Raw genomic sequence first — 15,000 nt, forward strand, 5'->3', positions numbered from 1 at the left:
AAAGACAGGAAATAAAACATGAGCTTCTTATAACATATGCATCTATATCACAAAGTAGAAACAGGCTCTTTGAGTGCTAACCGTGTGAACTTGGGTGGCAGGACTCCTGGCATAATGGGTGGCAGGAGGTTAGAATGGGACATATCTGTAGGTGGAGGCAAGCTGGAGGGGGGCATGCTCCCCGGGGCAGATGGTGGTGGCTGACTTAGGTCAGGCATTCTCCCCGGAGGAGGCAAACCTGGACGCCGGTGCAGGTGGTCAATACTAACTTGGAAAGGCATCTTGAAATCCTCCATCTAAGGGAAGGGGGAAAGGAGAATTTCATTTTCAATGATTTTTGGACAAGTTGAAAGTTCATGTCTGCATATTTAGTTATACAAATACAAAGATTTCCAACACATGGAAAGACAACAAAAAGGAAAGGTGACACATTAATGAGATTCTTCTTCAGTAGAGATGTAATTCATTTTTGTTCAACCCAAACACCACAAAGTTTAATGCTATACAGAGTTTTGTCTCACATTTCCTTTGCATTTTCTTTTACACCATAAAAGAAGAGCATAACTGATTAATCTTCTCAAGACCTGTTGCCTTACCTTCCTGTCCTTGAGGTGGTCTGGATAGCCATTGGTAACAAGCTCATCATACTGGTGATAGGCTGTATTCTGATGCCAGCGATTCTCATCTGACTTGCCGTACCTATGATGGGAAAAGGGGAACTCAGTCACTTCCTTTTATAGACTTAACAGGCAGAAGCAAATTAATCTAGCAAAGCTTCATAAACCTTATTGCTTCATAATGATCATCAAAATTCATAAAACCACTTTAACCCAATGGCGCCGGGTATAGCAAATTAAAAAAAACTCTACGCTCTGGCGAACGGCGGCAGTGCGCCGACTCCGAGCGCGTGATATCGGTCTATCAAGCCGAATCATTGCCTCGGGGCGTTTTGGCGCGGCGCCGCTGCGGACAGCCGCACGCCGCACATCGTGCGTATTGTTATGACGGCGATAGCTGTGACCCGTCGCCATTGGGTTAAATAACTTTGGACTCATACATCCATATATACCTACTAAATATTCATAAGCCTAATGAAACTAACTTAACCATAAAAAAATCCAATAGTCAATTAAACCAAGGAATAACCTAACAATGACAAAGAATATACACATTAAGATCCTCACCCATATCCCCCTATTTGGACATTCAATTCCCAGGATGGAGGAACTTTGTGACAGTCAGCAGCGGTGTTGTCCAGCTGTCCTGCCGACCCTCCTGCACCCTGGACTACCTCCTGGGCCGTTGGCAGAGCTTGGTTGGGGTCTGAGTAGCCGTAGCCATAGCCCTCCATTGGGGTGTAGGTGATGGCACCTGAAGAAAGGGGAAAGGAAGACTGAGCTCAAAGCTTTGAAAGATGACTGACAGTACCTAAGTCACTGAATAATAAACAGTCATTAAAATAATTAAAATGATGATGATAATAAAAATAGTAATGATGGTGATGACAATGGAAATAACAACAAAAATAACAATAATAATGATAACAACAATAGCACATCAAATTTTGAGAGACCCCATACCATCAGCAGCAAAGTATGGGACTGGGAACTGCTGGTTAGGCTGGGCTTCAGGCACTTGCAGAGCTTGAGGATTGGCTTCTGTTGATACTTCACTCCCTAGTGGAGCTGCCTCTTCAGTTGCATTTGTACTGGTCGTACCATCTGAAGAATTATCAAAATTTGAACAATAAAAATTAGTTTCTTGCAAACATTTGTTTGAGATCTGGAAAAAAGATTTCCTGCATGTTGTTACTTCTTACAATGTGCAATGAAAGAATTACTGATTCTGATCTCCATTTAAATTTCAGTAAAATTATATGACTTGAAGAAAACTAGTAGAGTTTCACTGAATAAATTAATTAACCCTACAATGGCGGTACCAGAAATCTTACGGCGTCACTGATTCGTATGACTTCTGGCAACCATCCAGCCATTGGGCCCAGGAGTCCACTATGTGTAGCGGAACTTCCTGCTCGACTCGCTCTAGCAAGTCGAGACGCCTATAGCCATATCCATCATGATGAGTTGTCTTTTCATGACGGCTATAGGCGAGGCCCGACAGTAAGAGGTTAATATGTTAGGAAAAACAGGCTCTTTGAAAAGTCTAGAAGTACAGAACTTAAAATCTCCAATAGTCGTATTCCACAGGAAGCTAAAATGTCCAAGTCATATTCTTCTAAAATGACAAGAAAACTGATTCACTACCTGCACCACCTGATGCATTTTCTCCAGCAGTGGTATCCTTGCCCTCGCTTTTCACTGCATCCGTTTCTTTCTTCTCCTCTTCCTCCTTTGCTTTCTTAGCAAGCTCCTCATCTACCAAGGCTTTTAGTTCCTCCATCTCCATTTGTGCCTTTTTCAGTCTAAAGAACAATGTGTACAAAAAAAAATTGAATGAGAAGAAGTGTCATGCATTGGCATAACTTATGTTCCATTATTCTGCTTCTAATACAGGGTATGTAACCTTAATACGGAGAATACCCTTGATAATCCCCAAAACTCCTCTAACAAACAGTATAAATACAACAAAAGAAGCAGTTAAAAAACACTCCTATCATCCTGACAAAACTTCATACCACTTACTCCTTAATGTCTCCATGCTCTCTCAGGAACTCCACCCTCTTGAAAGCAAACCAGTATTTGGAGTGGACTGAGAGCTCCTTAGATGCCAGGGCCAGCATCACCGATGCCAGCACCCCTTGGCAGTCCAAAGGCTGGCGCTGGTAGCAGATATCAAATACATGATGGTACAGGTGTACATTGCCTCGATCCTTCTTCAGGGCCTTGCGGAGCACTACCAGCGCTCGGTCCGCCTCCAGAAGGATCTGAAAGGGTAAAAGGTGGGACTGATCACTTCTGCCAAATATCTTGCCTTACTTATAAATCCCACTTAAGACTGTTCTTATGCTACAATATTGGTTTCTAATAAAATTAAATTAAAAAATGCAAAGAAAAGAATCATGAATCATCAGTCATGATAAGAAAGTATCTGAAAACTCATCGGAACTTGAGTGCATAGTATTCACAAATTATCAAAACTTTTCCTAAGACATGCTACAAGTATACACATAAAACCTCAAAAACTCTGACAATAGCAGAGCAATAAAAAGGAAATAAAACTATCTAAATTTTAAAAAATATATATATATCACCACATTTTTCTCTACATCTAGCCTACTCACCTTGAACAGGAAGCGTGCATATCTAATGGCAAGCCAAGATCTGAGACGAGGCTCAGTGACAACCCGAGATGCTTCAGCATACAACTCTTCAACACGCAGGTAACTTTGGGCTCTTCGCTCCAGTTCTATCAGCTGCATTCTGCAAAATCAAAGAAAATGATTCTCTGATATTTCTCTATCTACTATGGAAAAAAGTGCACATTACATCTAAAGATACAGGAAAAACATTAATTATAAATGCATTACATTTAGTATATATTAAAAACAGTTTCCATTATCATTAGCCTGTGCAAAAAAATATACCAATGAACATCAAACTACAAAATGATCATCGTATGCACCAACAGCATCCGACAGGCTATGGAACACAACCAAGAAAAGCTACATAATAAGATGTAAATATTCTCATAATGATTATATATTTAACAGTCTATGACGTACTTATGTCTTCACCTTCCTTCACTTACCGTGCTTTCAGTAGAGTGGGATGCTTGGCAATAACTGTACTAAGCAGCTCTCTTGCTGTATCCAAATTACCTGAAATGATTCAAAATCAATTTCTATTCCACAGAGGTCATTCATTTGGAACTAAAAATAAAAACTAATTACTGAAATCATATAATCAGATAATGTCACAGAAACTGTTTAAACTTAATCACAATATAAGAATATTGCCTTTGTAAATCACTTGACTTTTCCCATTTTCACTCAAGGTCAAATATATAAAACAATTACATCCTCAAGTATACTAAGTTTATAGGCTTACACTACAAAAAAAAATATATACTTTTTTTTTTCCTTTTCTTTTTCTTGCCCTTCTTAGATCTTTAAAAATATAGCTAGCTATTATAACATGTAGGCTATGTGCATGTAATAGGCATATAAAATAAATTTTCATTAATAATGAAAAAAAATCAAAGGAATGCATATCATTGAAAAAATATTTAGATTAAGTTGTCTTGATATAGAGGTTTTAATCACAATGGTAAAAACAACAGATAAGCTAGCCAAAAATAGTGCTACTTAAACAAATATTTAAATTGGAAAGACAAATAGTAATAATCACAGTCAAAGAGACTGTTCACCATCAAAATCATTTCAATACTATGAGACCTCCCTTGAGGTAAAAAAATAAAAATAAAAAGAGAGAGAGGAAAAAAGATATGTACATACAAACTTCCTACCGCAGATGACCCTGGTCTGGAGAGAGGTCCAGGGTCACCTTCTTTACCTTGTGTTTCCTCAAATTCTGCCCATTGCATGAGAAGGCGGGGTTTACTGGGGCAATGTATCCACGCACCACGACGGTATGTGTGCCTCACGTCCTCCCAGCTCACCCCACCCTTTATCCACACAGGGGTGAGCGGGGGGCATCTCAACACTCTTTCAGCCATACTTATATTAACACTGAGTTTGTCTTTGAGCTGTTTGTAAGTCTGGGGCTCTGTTTCTACTATCTTTTTCCTCTGTTCATTGCCTGTCTGATCGTTCTGGCTGGAAGAGTCCGTTTCTGAGGTACAGTTTGAGAGCACATGGACCTCACACACTTTGGTGTCTTTATCACAGTTACACTGGTCACTATTCCCAACTGAGGAGTCGTCCCTTGCACTTTCACTCTGCGCACTGGCAACAGAGCCCCGGTTACCTGAATCATCTCTATCTTTAACATCTTTAACATCAACTACACTCTCATCATTTACCTGACTATTCTCATCAGAATTATCCTCACAATTTTTTTTCTTAGCTATACACTCGGTAGCTGTGGCAGAATTCTCACTAATTTCACCACCTCCCTCTACCTTTTCTGCTTCCTTCTTATCACCACTTGCATCACTCACTTCTTCCTCTTTCTTTTCGCTTTGTTCACTGTGCATTGCATCCATGATGTTTTGCACGTGCTTCTCCATGTACGAAGCATAGCGGCACCACATGTCTTCGTACAGAGCACAGGCTACAAGAGCACGTTCAAAGAGTGGAATTATTCGAACAGGGTCTCCTATGCCAATTTCAAAGTCCAAATATTCATTCCAGTTCTTGAGTTGTTTCTTATCTAGAGGTTTCACATGGAAATAAGGTCTTTTTATCTGGAAGATGGAAAAACTAGTCAGCAACACAAATGTCAAAAAGAGAATGCTAATAATTCACCTGATAATAGCATTGTCAGGGTTTTTGGCTTACCCATGTGCAATTAACAGGTATGCCAGGAGACCAGTTAGCCATAAATTTTCTCTTATTACCATTTTATCAAAACATTCTTTGTTTATCATTACCAAATCATCTGCTGCTTAGGAGCAATTTGTGGAGCCCAATTCAAAAAGTTTTCCTATCAAATGTTGTATATTGGTAAAGATTATTATATCATACTTGATCTCTTTTATATCTGGCCTTTATAAAGTTAAGAACTATAGTATCTTAGATATATGCTCTCTTATAAAAATCATACTCTTATATTCTCCTTTTTACTTAAAATTACAACTCTTACAACAAAGTACAGCATACTTTCAGGTAGAAATGAACACAGGAACTCCAAATGAAAAAAATATTTTCATAATCTTTTCCCCTGACATATCAAAACATCATAAACAAAAGTAAAAGACCAAGGGACCATGATCCTCTCCCTTTCCCCATAAAGCAAATTGGTCGCATCACCAAACTACTGACCCTTTCCTCAAACTTCCATCTCTTGTCCACCTCCTCTTCATTGTGTTCATGAGTCTTGATGTAAGAAGCCACTAGTTTCTCCTTCATTCGAGATGTGAGCTTGTCCTCTGGTTGAGGAGTCTGTTGAAGGAAGACACAGTTAGCAGCTAATGGTAAACATTCTTTAACCCAATGTGCGCAGGCTTTTTCAGCAGCTATGCGGTCTGCCAAACGAGTATATCTGCAAAGGCCACACCTATACGGATGCCACCCACGGCATCAGTGCAACGCTGCCATGGCATCATAGTAGATGTCACCTGCAACCAAGGGGTTAAGTACATCCTTTTATCGCCACCACTCTAAATCAGATGATATTTTTAAAGATTTATTCCATCTAAAACATATGCAAATAGTACTTTAGTTGGGGTTATGTTTAGTAGCTAATTTACATTAACAACTATTATGATCATTATCATTATCATTCTCTCTTCATTACTAAATCAATTATCTTTTTTTTCCTGTCTCATTCTTCTTATTTTTATTTTTATTTTTTATTAGTATTCATATTCATATTCATATTCATTTAATTATCATCATTATTATTACTTTTCATATTATTATTATTACTTTTCATATTATTATTATTACTATTACTAATACTATTACTGTTACTGTAAATGTTACTGTTACTGTTACTGTTACTATTTTAAAGTCACTATAGTTTAAAGAATCAGGAAGTTTATACTTTGAATCTGATATCTAATCATGATGTTATTAAAATCTTTCTCTCATTTGATTTATATATAGTATAAATTGGGAACGTTTTTCCAACCGGGAAATAACACTGCCTTTTCTGTGTCTGTATACATTAGAATTCTCTGTGGGATTTTCTTTTTGTTTCTTTTCAATGTTGAGAGTTATACCTGCTGTTTGAGTACCCCATAACTTATAAAAACACATATTGATGAATTTTCACATACATCTTTAACATGAAATTGTCAGAATTTGTATCATTATTGTTCATTTTAAATATTTAATGGCAACTCAACTCCATCTTTTCTATGGAGCTGATGACATCATGATGTATCAATACATGATTGGTGGGATTAAGTAGCTCGTTCTGCACATGTGCAGGATTAAGATTAAGCTCAAAAGCAAAGTCTGGTCTGGAGGTGAATTAAATTTAATCCTGGACGCTGCCATTGTGCATGCGCATTAGAGATCTGGCTTAAACTTTAATACTGGATTACTTTTTATGGTGCATACAGAAGATGCCCTGTCTCTTGGTGTAAAGATATTCATTTTCATGCATACAAAAGGACAACTAAAAGCTTGTGATGCCATCTATATGTAAATAAAATCAATAAAGCAAAGCCACGAAGAACAGTGCATGTACTATTGTCTATATGGTCTTCAGTGGACAGTGGAAACAGTAACTTTGATTGTTTACATTCTCGTACTACGGCTTAAATAGCTTGGATCAAATCTCATTATAAACACTAGTTCATAATGTTTGTTTACTTTTTTTCTAATATTCATATGTGCAGCTACAGTACATGTGAATAAGTATAACACCTGAGATAACTAAATAAACTAAAAATGGTTATAAATAATGTAATACATATTAGCAGATAGTGGGACCTGTATGTAATTGGTGACAGAGGGCTGCTCAAGGATAAAAGGGTATGACCAGTGAGAACAGGTGTATGAAATAGCAGCAAACATCATAACATATGATGAAATGTGTAATAAGAGATAGTGTACAAAGTTAACCCAATGGCGACGGGTCACGGCTATTGCCGTCATAACAATACGCCCGAAATGAAGCGTGCGGCTGTCCGCAGCGGCGCCGCGCCAAAGCGCCCCAAGGCAATGATTCGGCTTGATGTACCGAATTCACGCGCTCAGAGTCGGCGCATTGCCGCCGTTCGCCAGAGCGTAGAGTTTTTTTTAATTTTCTATACCCAACGCCATTGGGTTAAGAGAAAGTGATTTGATGGATATCAGTCTTGGCAAAAAAGCTAGAGGCCATTTATAAAGGAGAATTTATTTGCCCAGAGATTCACACATCTGGACATTTGATAGATATGCCTAATACTCCATACCTTTTTTCTTTTTTTTTGTCAAATATTTAGAATTTGCTAAATGTCAGAACATTTTCTAGACATAAAATTGTCTATTTGACTCATGTCAGAATAAAACTTCCTGCTCTTGTTCTCATCAAATCCTCTTAGGCTTGGGCACAGCCTACCTCCCTGCCCTTCAGTTACCCACATACCCAATAATCTACAAATACACATCATGTTATTTATGACCAAAGTTGGTGTAGTTCGTTATATCTGCATTAAACCTATACATAAACAATGCAATAACATTTATGAATAGAAGAAAAATTCCATATGTGATGAACTACTGTTCATAATGAAGTTTACTTAATCCATTCAAGCTGTAGTCTAATAGCGTAAACAATCAGAGTTTATATATCTAATTTCCACTAATTTCTCTTACCCTAAAATTAATATTGCCAGTGAAATGTATTTTGGGAAAAAAGACATCCAACAAATAATCCTGAAAAAGTATATAACTTACTGACATAATTGAAATGATCTCATTATCTTGATCAAAAGATTTTCTCTTATAAAGCAGGAAGCAGGTAATATTTACATAGTTCTTTCTCTTAAATATAGCAATCAAGCATATGGAAGTCTTTGGAAATCAATATAAAAAGTTACTGAATTCTCATTCCACAGTCAGACACCAGACTATTATGCCCCTCACTGAAAGAGAAAAATTGTACCTTGTGAACAGATTTTGGAGGCACCATGGAGCACGGTGTGTACTTGATCTTGAGTTCTTCACATGTCTCTTTCCGTAGCTTTTGGTACTCTTCCACGGAGAGAAGATTACGAGGATGGTGGTCCCTTATTATGGCGAGGAAACTGAAAGGGGTAGTTAATATTTTACCATTACTTATTAATGTCAGCCTATGTATATTTTCTAATTATTAATGTAACATATACTTCTTAACTCTTTTGTTAGTTCCTAAAGTCCAAAGGTAGTCAACTGAGTGTAATTCCAAAGCCTATCTGAACTGATTAAGCTTATCCTTTTAAAAATTGGTGGGATGTTTCCCTATATTTCGTTGGTTGTCAATGGAAGGGAGTGTAAGGAAGTACACTGTTTGGCAAGATTATTTCTACTATGACCACTACCAATTCCCTCACCGCAGTTTTGTCTCCCTGAACCAATCATGGAAGACCTCATGGCACCTCTATTGACATATGAACATAGTGTAAAGTGGCATCCCAGTCCTCCCCATCTCTGGCTTTCAAGAGCATCCGCTGGCCACTCGTTTCCCATCTTTCTTCCGTGCCTGGACTTTGCTCGCTCATTCCTGTTCTTTTAGGGGGGTCTAGTCTTTTTGCTTAGCCTTTTATTTTTCCTATTGTTTTTTTTAGTTTTAGTGAAGTTTCCCCTCTTTATAGCCATCTTGTCAACTTAATTGCTTCGTTCTTAAGACTCAAAAGTCTATTAACCCCTTCCCGACGGGTCACGCCTATAGGCGTCATAACAATACGCTCGAAATGTTGCGTGCGGCTGTCCGCCGCAGCGGCGCGCTTTGGCAGTGATTCGGCTTGATGTAGCGAACTCACGTGCTCAAAGTCGGCACATTGCCGTGGTTCGCCAGAGCGTAGAGTTTTTTTTTAGTTTTTTATACCCGTCACCAATGGGTTAATCTGATTTTCTAATGATCTTAATTTAACAGATATTATATTTCACTTTCACTATTATCTCAAATCTTCAAAGTATTTTGCACTAGTCATTTTTTACTTTTATTTTTACTGTCTGACTGATATTTCTTTGATTTTATTTCAACTTAGGACTATTTTTTATCTTTTTATCTGACATTTTAAAAATATATGCTTTAACCTGTAAGACAAAGTCTTTAGGTTTTATAAATCCGAAAGATGTGTAGTTCATGACATAGTTCATGACGTCACAAACACTATGAATATCAGTCTGGACCATATACTTTTTATTCAGTTATAATGTGAAAAGACTCACGATAGGGCAAGTCAAGCGAAGTTCTACTACACTTAGCAGACTCTCCGGCCAAATGGCTGAACAGTTGCCAGAAGTCACCAAAATCAGTGATACTGTGAGATTTCTGGTACCATCACTGTAGGGTTAAGCATAAATAAGTTTTTACGATACTGTTAAAAACTGTTAGTTTGCCCTCTATGATAATTATACATTAAAGCTAAAAGAGTTCTAGTTTGTATAAAAAGGAAACCCACAGGCTGAACGTCAAGGTGGTGAATAAAACTCCTGTCTTTTTTTTTTATTTGTGCCTAGATGCTTCCCGCTATCACAACACAACACAAAACCCACACCTCTGTGTATATATATATGTGTGTGTGTGTGTGTGTGTGTGTGTGTGTGTGTGTGTGTGTGTGTGTGTGTGTGTGTGTGTGTGTGTGTGTGTGTGTGTGTGTGTGTGTGTATACAGCTCACAATAGTAAAACAGAATTCCCAATATGCATGTCATGTACACTCTAAAATTACCTAATTCATGTGAATGAACGTAGCAGTATACACTCAGAATTCTCAAAATGTGTGGCACGTACTGCCTCTAACTAACAATATCATACCCCTTGTACTTCCTTTCCACAGACCTCCTTCAATAATGTACATTTCACATATTCATTTCTCTACTGGATGGGAATAAATAATTGGGAGTAAATGTATGAAAACCTGAGGATGAGCTGACACTCACTCTCAACGGTAAAAAGAGGAGAGTTCAACCTGCTAATTAGACAGTCTTCTATGCATAAATTACCCTCATTTTTGGAAAATCACTTACTGGTCCCAGTGTTTATTGTACAGTTTAGTTGGTGTAGACAGAAGTCTCTTGTACAATCCCATGACTTGAACAAGGTCTCCCGTGTCCTGCTGTTCGTAGTTTATGCAAGTTTCCCAAAGAGGAGAACTGTGCCATCCTCTTCCTGCTGAGTCTAGACCATATTCATACAACCTGCAAACAATGTTAATATCATACAAACTTCTTGTGGAGAAGCAAATGGAAGTTGGGAACAGATTGTAAGCTAATCAAAATGTTTGATTAAAAACAATAACATGCATATCTTTATCAATTCATAACAAAGTCCAATATACACAGAGGGTTGAAATAACACAAATAATAGGTTAAAAATAAAAAAGCCTTTATATGTCCATACCAATTTAAAGCTCATACAACGGATTATTGTCTAGTGTTGTGATAAGAACAGCTACAATTTACATCACCTACAAGCAATGGTGACAAAACCTAAAAAAATGTTTTGAAAAATGGAGATTGATATTCACTCCTCGATTTATACTTACAATCGGATACACTGAGGCTCCAGCGACTTCCCTCTGCCATAGGAGATGAAATTCTCCACTAGAGGAACCCACAAGTCAGTGCAAAATGGCACACATTCATTTCCGATGAGAAGAACACCAAGAGATCTGTTGGGGGGAAATGAAAAACTAAATGACAAAAGAAGAATAAAATACATATTGAGAAATAAGTTCAAAAAGTAAATAAGGAAATAAAAGACAAATGCTGAAAATACAGAAGAGGAGAAAAAACTAAACAAATAGAGTAATTGGGGATGAGAAGACATATAATATTACTGCATTTATAATTCTGAAATTCAAAATAAGATTTCTTTTCATAATGCAACTGCAAGCCCTAAAAAAAAATATTTCTATATTAACTTGTCACAAAATCAAAATGGAAAAAAGACCCTAAGCACAACAACAACAACAACAACAAAAGGAAAAGAGGATACACACAAAATATTTTTCAGGGGAAGAAAAGAGAAAAAATAAAAAGAGTTCTCAAACCTTTCTAAATTCTTGTGCCTCATCTCCATGTCACTGAGCTTCTTCCAATAGGCAAAGCAGTAAGGATACAGAGGCAGGAATCCCTCAAAAGCAGAACGAGCAGCTTCTAGGTTGTCCTGAAAGACAAATAAAAAGGTATGCTAATAAACAAGAAAGAGATCCTCTGAGTCTTGATGTGTTTATGTACATTTACATATGGATACACATATACATGCACAATGTGTGTGCGTGCGTGTGTGTGTGGGTGAGTGCATGCGTGCGTGCGTGCGTGCGTGCGTGCGTGCGTGCGTGCGTGCGTGCGTGCGTGCGTGCGTGCGTGCGTGCGTGCGTGCGTGAGTGAATATGAGTGAGTGAATATGAGTGTGTGAATATGAGTGAGTGAATATGAGTGAGTGAATGCGTGAGTGCATATGAGTGAGTGAATATGAGTGAGTGAATATGAGTGAGTGAATATGAGTGAGTGCATATGAGTGAGTGCATATGAGTGAGTGCATATGAGTGAGTGAATATGAGTGAGTGAGTGAGTGAGTGAGTGAGTGAGTGAGTGAGTGAGTGAGTGAGTGAGTGAGTGAGTGAGTGAGAGAGAGAGAGAGAGAGAGAGAGAGAGAGAGAGAGAGAGAGAGAGAGAGAGAGAGAGAGAGAGAGAGAGAGAGAGAGAGAGAGAGAGAGAGAGAGAGAGAGAGAGAGAGAGAGAGAGAGAGAGAGAGAGAGAGAGAGAGAGAGAGAGAGAGAGAGAGAGAGAGAGAGAGAGAGAGAGGGAAAGAGGGAGAGGGGCAGGGAAAGAGGGAGAGGGGCAGGGAGAAAGGGAAATGAGAGGGAGAGAGGGAAAGGGAGATGGGGAGAGTGGGAGAGTGGGAGAGTGGGAGAGTGGGAGAGTGGGAGAGTGGGAGAGTGGGAGTGGGAGAGAGGGAGAGAGGGAGAGTGGGAGTGGGAGAGAGGGAGAGAGGGAGAGAGGGAGAGAAGGAGAGAGGGAGAGAGGGAGAGAGGGAGAGTGGGAGAGTGAGTGAGAGAGAGAGAGAGAGAGAGAGAGAGAGAGAGAGAGAGAGAGAGAGAGAGAGAGAGAGAGAGAGAGAGAGAGAGAGAGAGAGAGAGAGAGAGAGAGAGGGGCAGGGAGAAAGGGAAATGAGAGGGAGAGAGGGAAAGGGAGATGGGGAGAGTGGGAGAGAGGGAGAGAGGGAGAGAGGGAGAGTGGGAGAGTGGGAGAGTGGGAGAGAGGGAGAGAGGGAGAGAGGGAGAGAGGGAGAGAGGGAGAGAGGGAGAGAGGGAGAGAGGGAGAGTGGGAGAGTGGGAGAGTGGAAGAGTGGGAGAGAGGGAGAGAGGGAGAGAGGGAGCGAGGGAGAGAGGGAGAGAGGGAGAGTGGGAGAGTGGGAGAGTGGGAGAGTGGGAGAGAAGGAGAGAGGGAGAGAGGGAGAGAGGGAGAGTGGGAGAGTGGGAGAGTGGGAGAGTGAGAGAGTGGGAGAGAGGGAGAGAGGGAGAGAGGGAGAGAGGGAGAGTGGGAGAGTGGGAGAGTGGGAGAGTGGGAGAGTGGGAGAGTGGGAGAGTGGGAGAGTGAGCATGTGTGCATGCATGAGTGCATGCATGAGTGCATGTATTTGCGTGTATGTGCTTGTATGGGTGTGCATGTGCATGTGTGTAGAGAGACATACATGCTACACATGGCCAGGGCAAAAGTACAAATTAACCCTTGTTTTCAACACATTTCTTGAATAACAAGTCTTACTAGACAAAACTGTAGACAACAGGGAAAGAGCATACTAATAATCTAATACTCCTGCAGCCAATTATGCATGGATCCTACATAGCACTTGTACATACACATGCAGCACCTGACATTAAGCTGATCTGCAAGTGTCACATATGAGTAACATTGCCAATGGGTTGAAACCCGATTAGTCCAATCACCATCTTTTATGTAAGTAATGTAAAGGGAAATCTATAACTTCACACACATGCATCACAAACTCATCAACATAAATGTGTTCCCCTCTTAGTACACCTTACCATGCTTTCCACATGGTTGAGGAGGTACGTCCAGCCATTGAAGTCATAGGGGTTTTCGCTCACAAACTGCCAGTACTGGTGAAGGATTGACCAAGCCGTTTCAATTTGCGCCTGTCTCTCCTCTGCTTTCTTTTCCTCCTCCTTTTTCTTGTTCTCCTCATCCTTTTTCCGTTCCTCATCCGTTTTGTATGCAACTGTGATTTTGGCCACTTGAGAAGCAGATAGAATTTCTGCCCCATCTTCCTTCTCTCCTTCATTCTTACCCAGCAGCTCATCATAGTATCTTTCTGTTTCAAGTTCAAGTTTTGCTGGGTCAGCTTCAGTAACTTCTTGTGATCTTTCCAAAACAGCCTGAGATTCTGCATTCATGTCCTCAGATACTGAGACATTTACTGGTTGTGCTACTGTAGCTACCTGAGGGGCATTAGACGAAGGGGAAACATTGTCATACTCTTCTTCACTGTCGACAGTTTCCAGCTGCAGTTCACCTTCAAATTTATTATTACTCTGTGGTGTAATCTCCTCTCCCATTGGCAGCCTCTCCCTTCTGCTGGCCGCCTGGTCTGACTTTCCATTCTCTCTACAGCTGCCATTTCCTGAGTCCTCTTGAACTGGGCCAGATGTATTCTGAACTTCCCCAAAAGGTGATCCACTTGCATTCATCTCAGGACCCTCACCACTCTCATTCACTTGGCTGCTACTAGCACTGCCATTCTTCCCCCCACTTTCATTTTTGGCTGCAACAAAGGAGCGATCTATGTGGGGGATGCCACTAAGTATCATAGGAGGATCAGCTTTGACTACACCCTTTCCCTTACCCCCCCTCCCTCCATGCTTGCCCCTTCTCCCTTTTCCCCAGCTGCCCCTGGGGTTAGGTGGGGGTGTCCTCTCATGGTTGTAGGGGCTATCATGGCTGTCATAGTGGCCAGAACTTCCCATGCCTTCCCTGTAGCCAGGATCACACTGTCTGGAATTCCTGAAAGATTCAGAGACATTGTTTTTGACTATTAAAAAGAAGAATTGGATGATATGAAGAATATTAACATTTACTCTTATCTGCAAGCAGCAATTATAAAGAAATTATGAAAAATCTAAATTCTATATAACAGTTTGGATGCTGGGTGTCCAGAACAGCTTCTAATCCTATTATAAGCATGAAAACAGATCTCAAAAATTTATCAGATAAATATCCCCAAGTAAGGATGTGACAAACATTACCAGTGTTGATC

At 39.7% G+C, this 15,000-nt stretch overlaps 1 protein-coding gene across 1 annotated transcript in view; it reads right to left on the reverse strand.

Annotated features, from left to right (window-relative positions):
- Positions 1-15,000, reverse strand: part of LOC125036026 — a 21,362-nt gene that overhangs the window by 4,209 nt on the left and 2,153 nt on the right. Inside the window, exons 2-17 of the mRNA XM_047628382.1 lie at positions 14,990-15,000; positions 13,772-14,747; positions 11,771-11,886; positions 11,264-11,389; positions 10,746-10,916; positions 8,679-8,820; positions 5,903-6,022; positions 4,473-5,325; positions 3,709-3,778; positions 3,242-3,380; positions 2,643-2,884; positions 2,265-2,422; positions 1,581-1,721; positions 1,185-1,371; positions 597-699; positions 82-296 (exon numbers count right to left, since the gene is read on the reverse strand). The exon at positions 14,990-15,000 is cut by the window's right edge and continues 158 nt beyond it. Of these exons, the coding sequence (XP_047484338.1) occupies positions 82-296; positions 597-699; positions 1,185-1,371; positions 1,581-1,721; positions 2,265-2,422; positions 2,643-2,884; positions 3,242-3,380; positions 3,709-3,778; positions 4,473-5,325; positions 5,903-6,022; positions 8,679-8,820; positions 10,746-10,916; positions 11,264-11,389; positions 11,771-11,886; positions 13,772-14,747; positions 14,990-15,000 (3,770 nt within the window). The remainder of the gene's footprint in view (positions 1-81; positions 297-596; positions 700-1,184; positions 1,372-1,580; positions 1,722-2,264; positions 2,423-2,642; positions 2,885-3,241; positions 3,381-3,708; positions 3,779-4,472; positions 5,326-5,902; positions 6,023-8,678; positions 8,821-10,745; positions 10,917-11,263; positions 11,390-11,770; positions 11,887-13,771; positions 14,748-14,989) is intronic.

The sequence above is a fragment of the Penaeus chinensis genome, chromosome 20 (genome assembly GCF_019202785.1).
Source record: "Penaeus chinensis breed Huanghai No. 1 chromosome 20, ASM1920278v2, whole genome shotgun sequence".
Taxonomy (NCBI): Eukaryota; Metazoa; Arthropoda; class Malacostraca; order Decapoda; family Penaeidae; genus Penaeus; species Penaeus chinensis.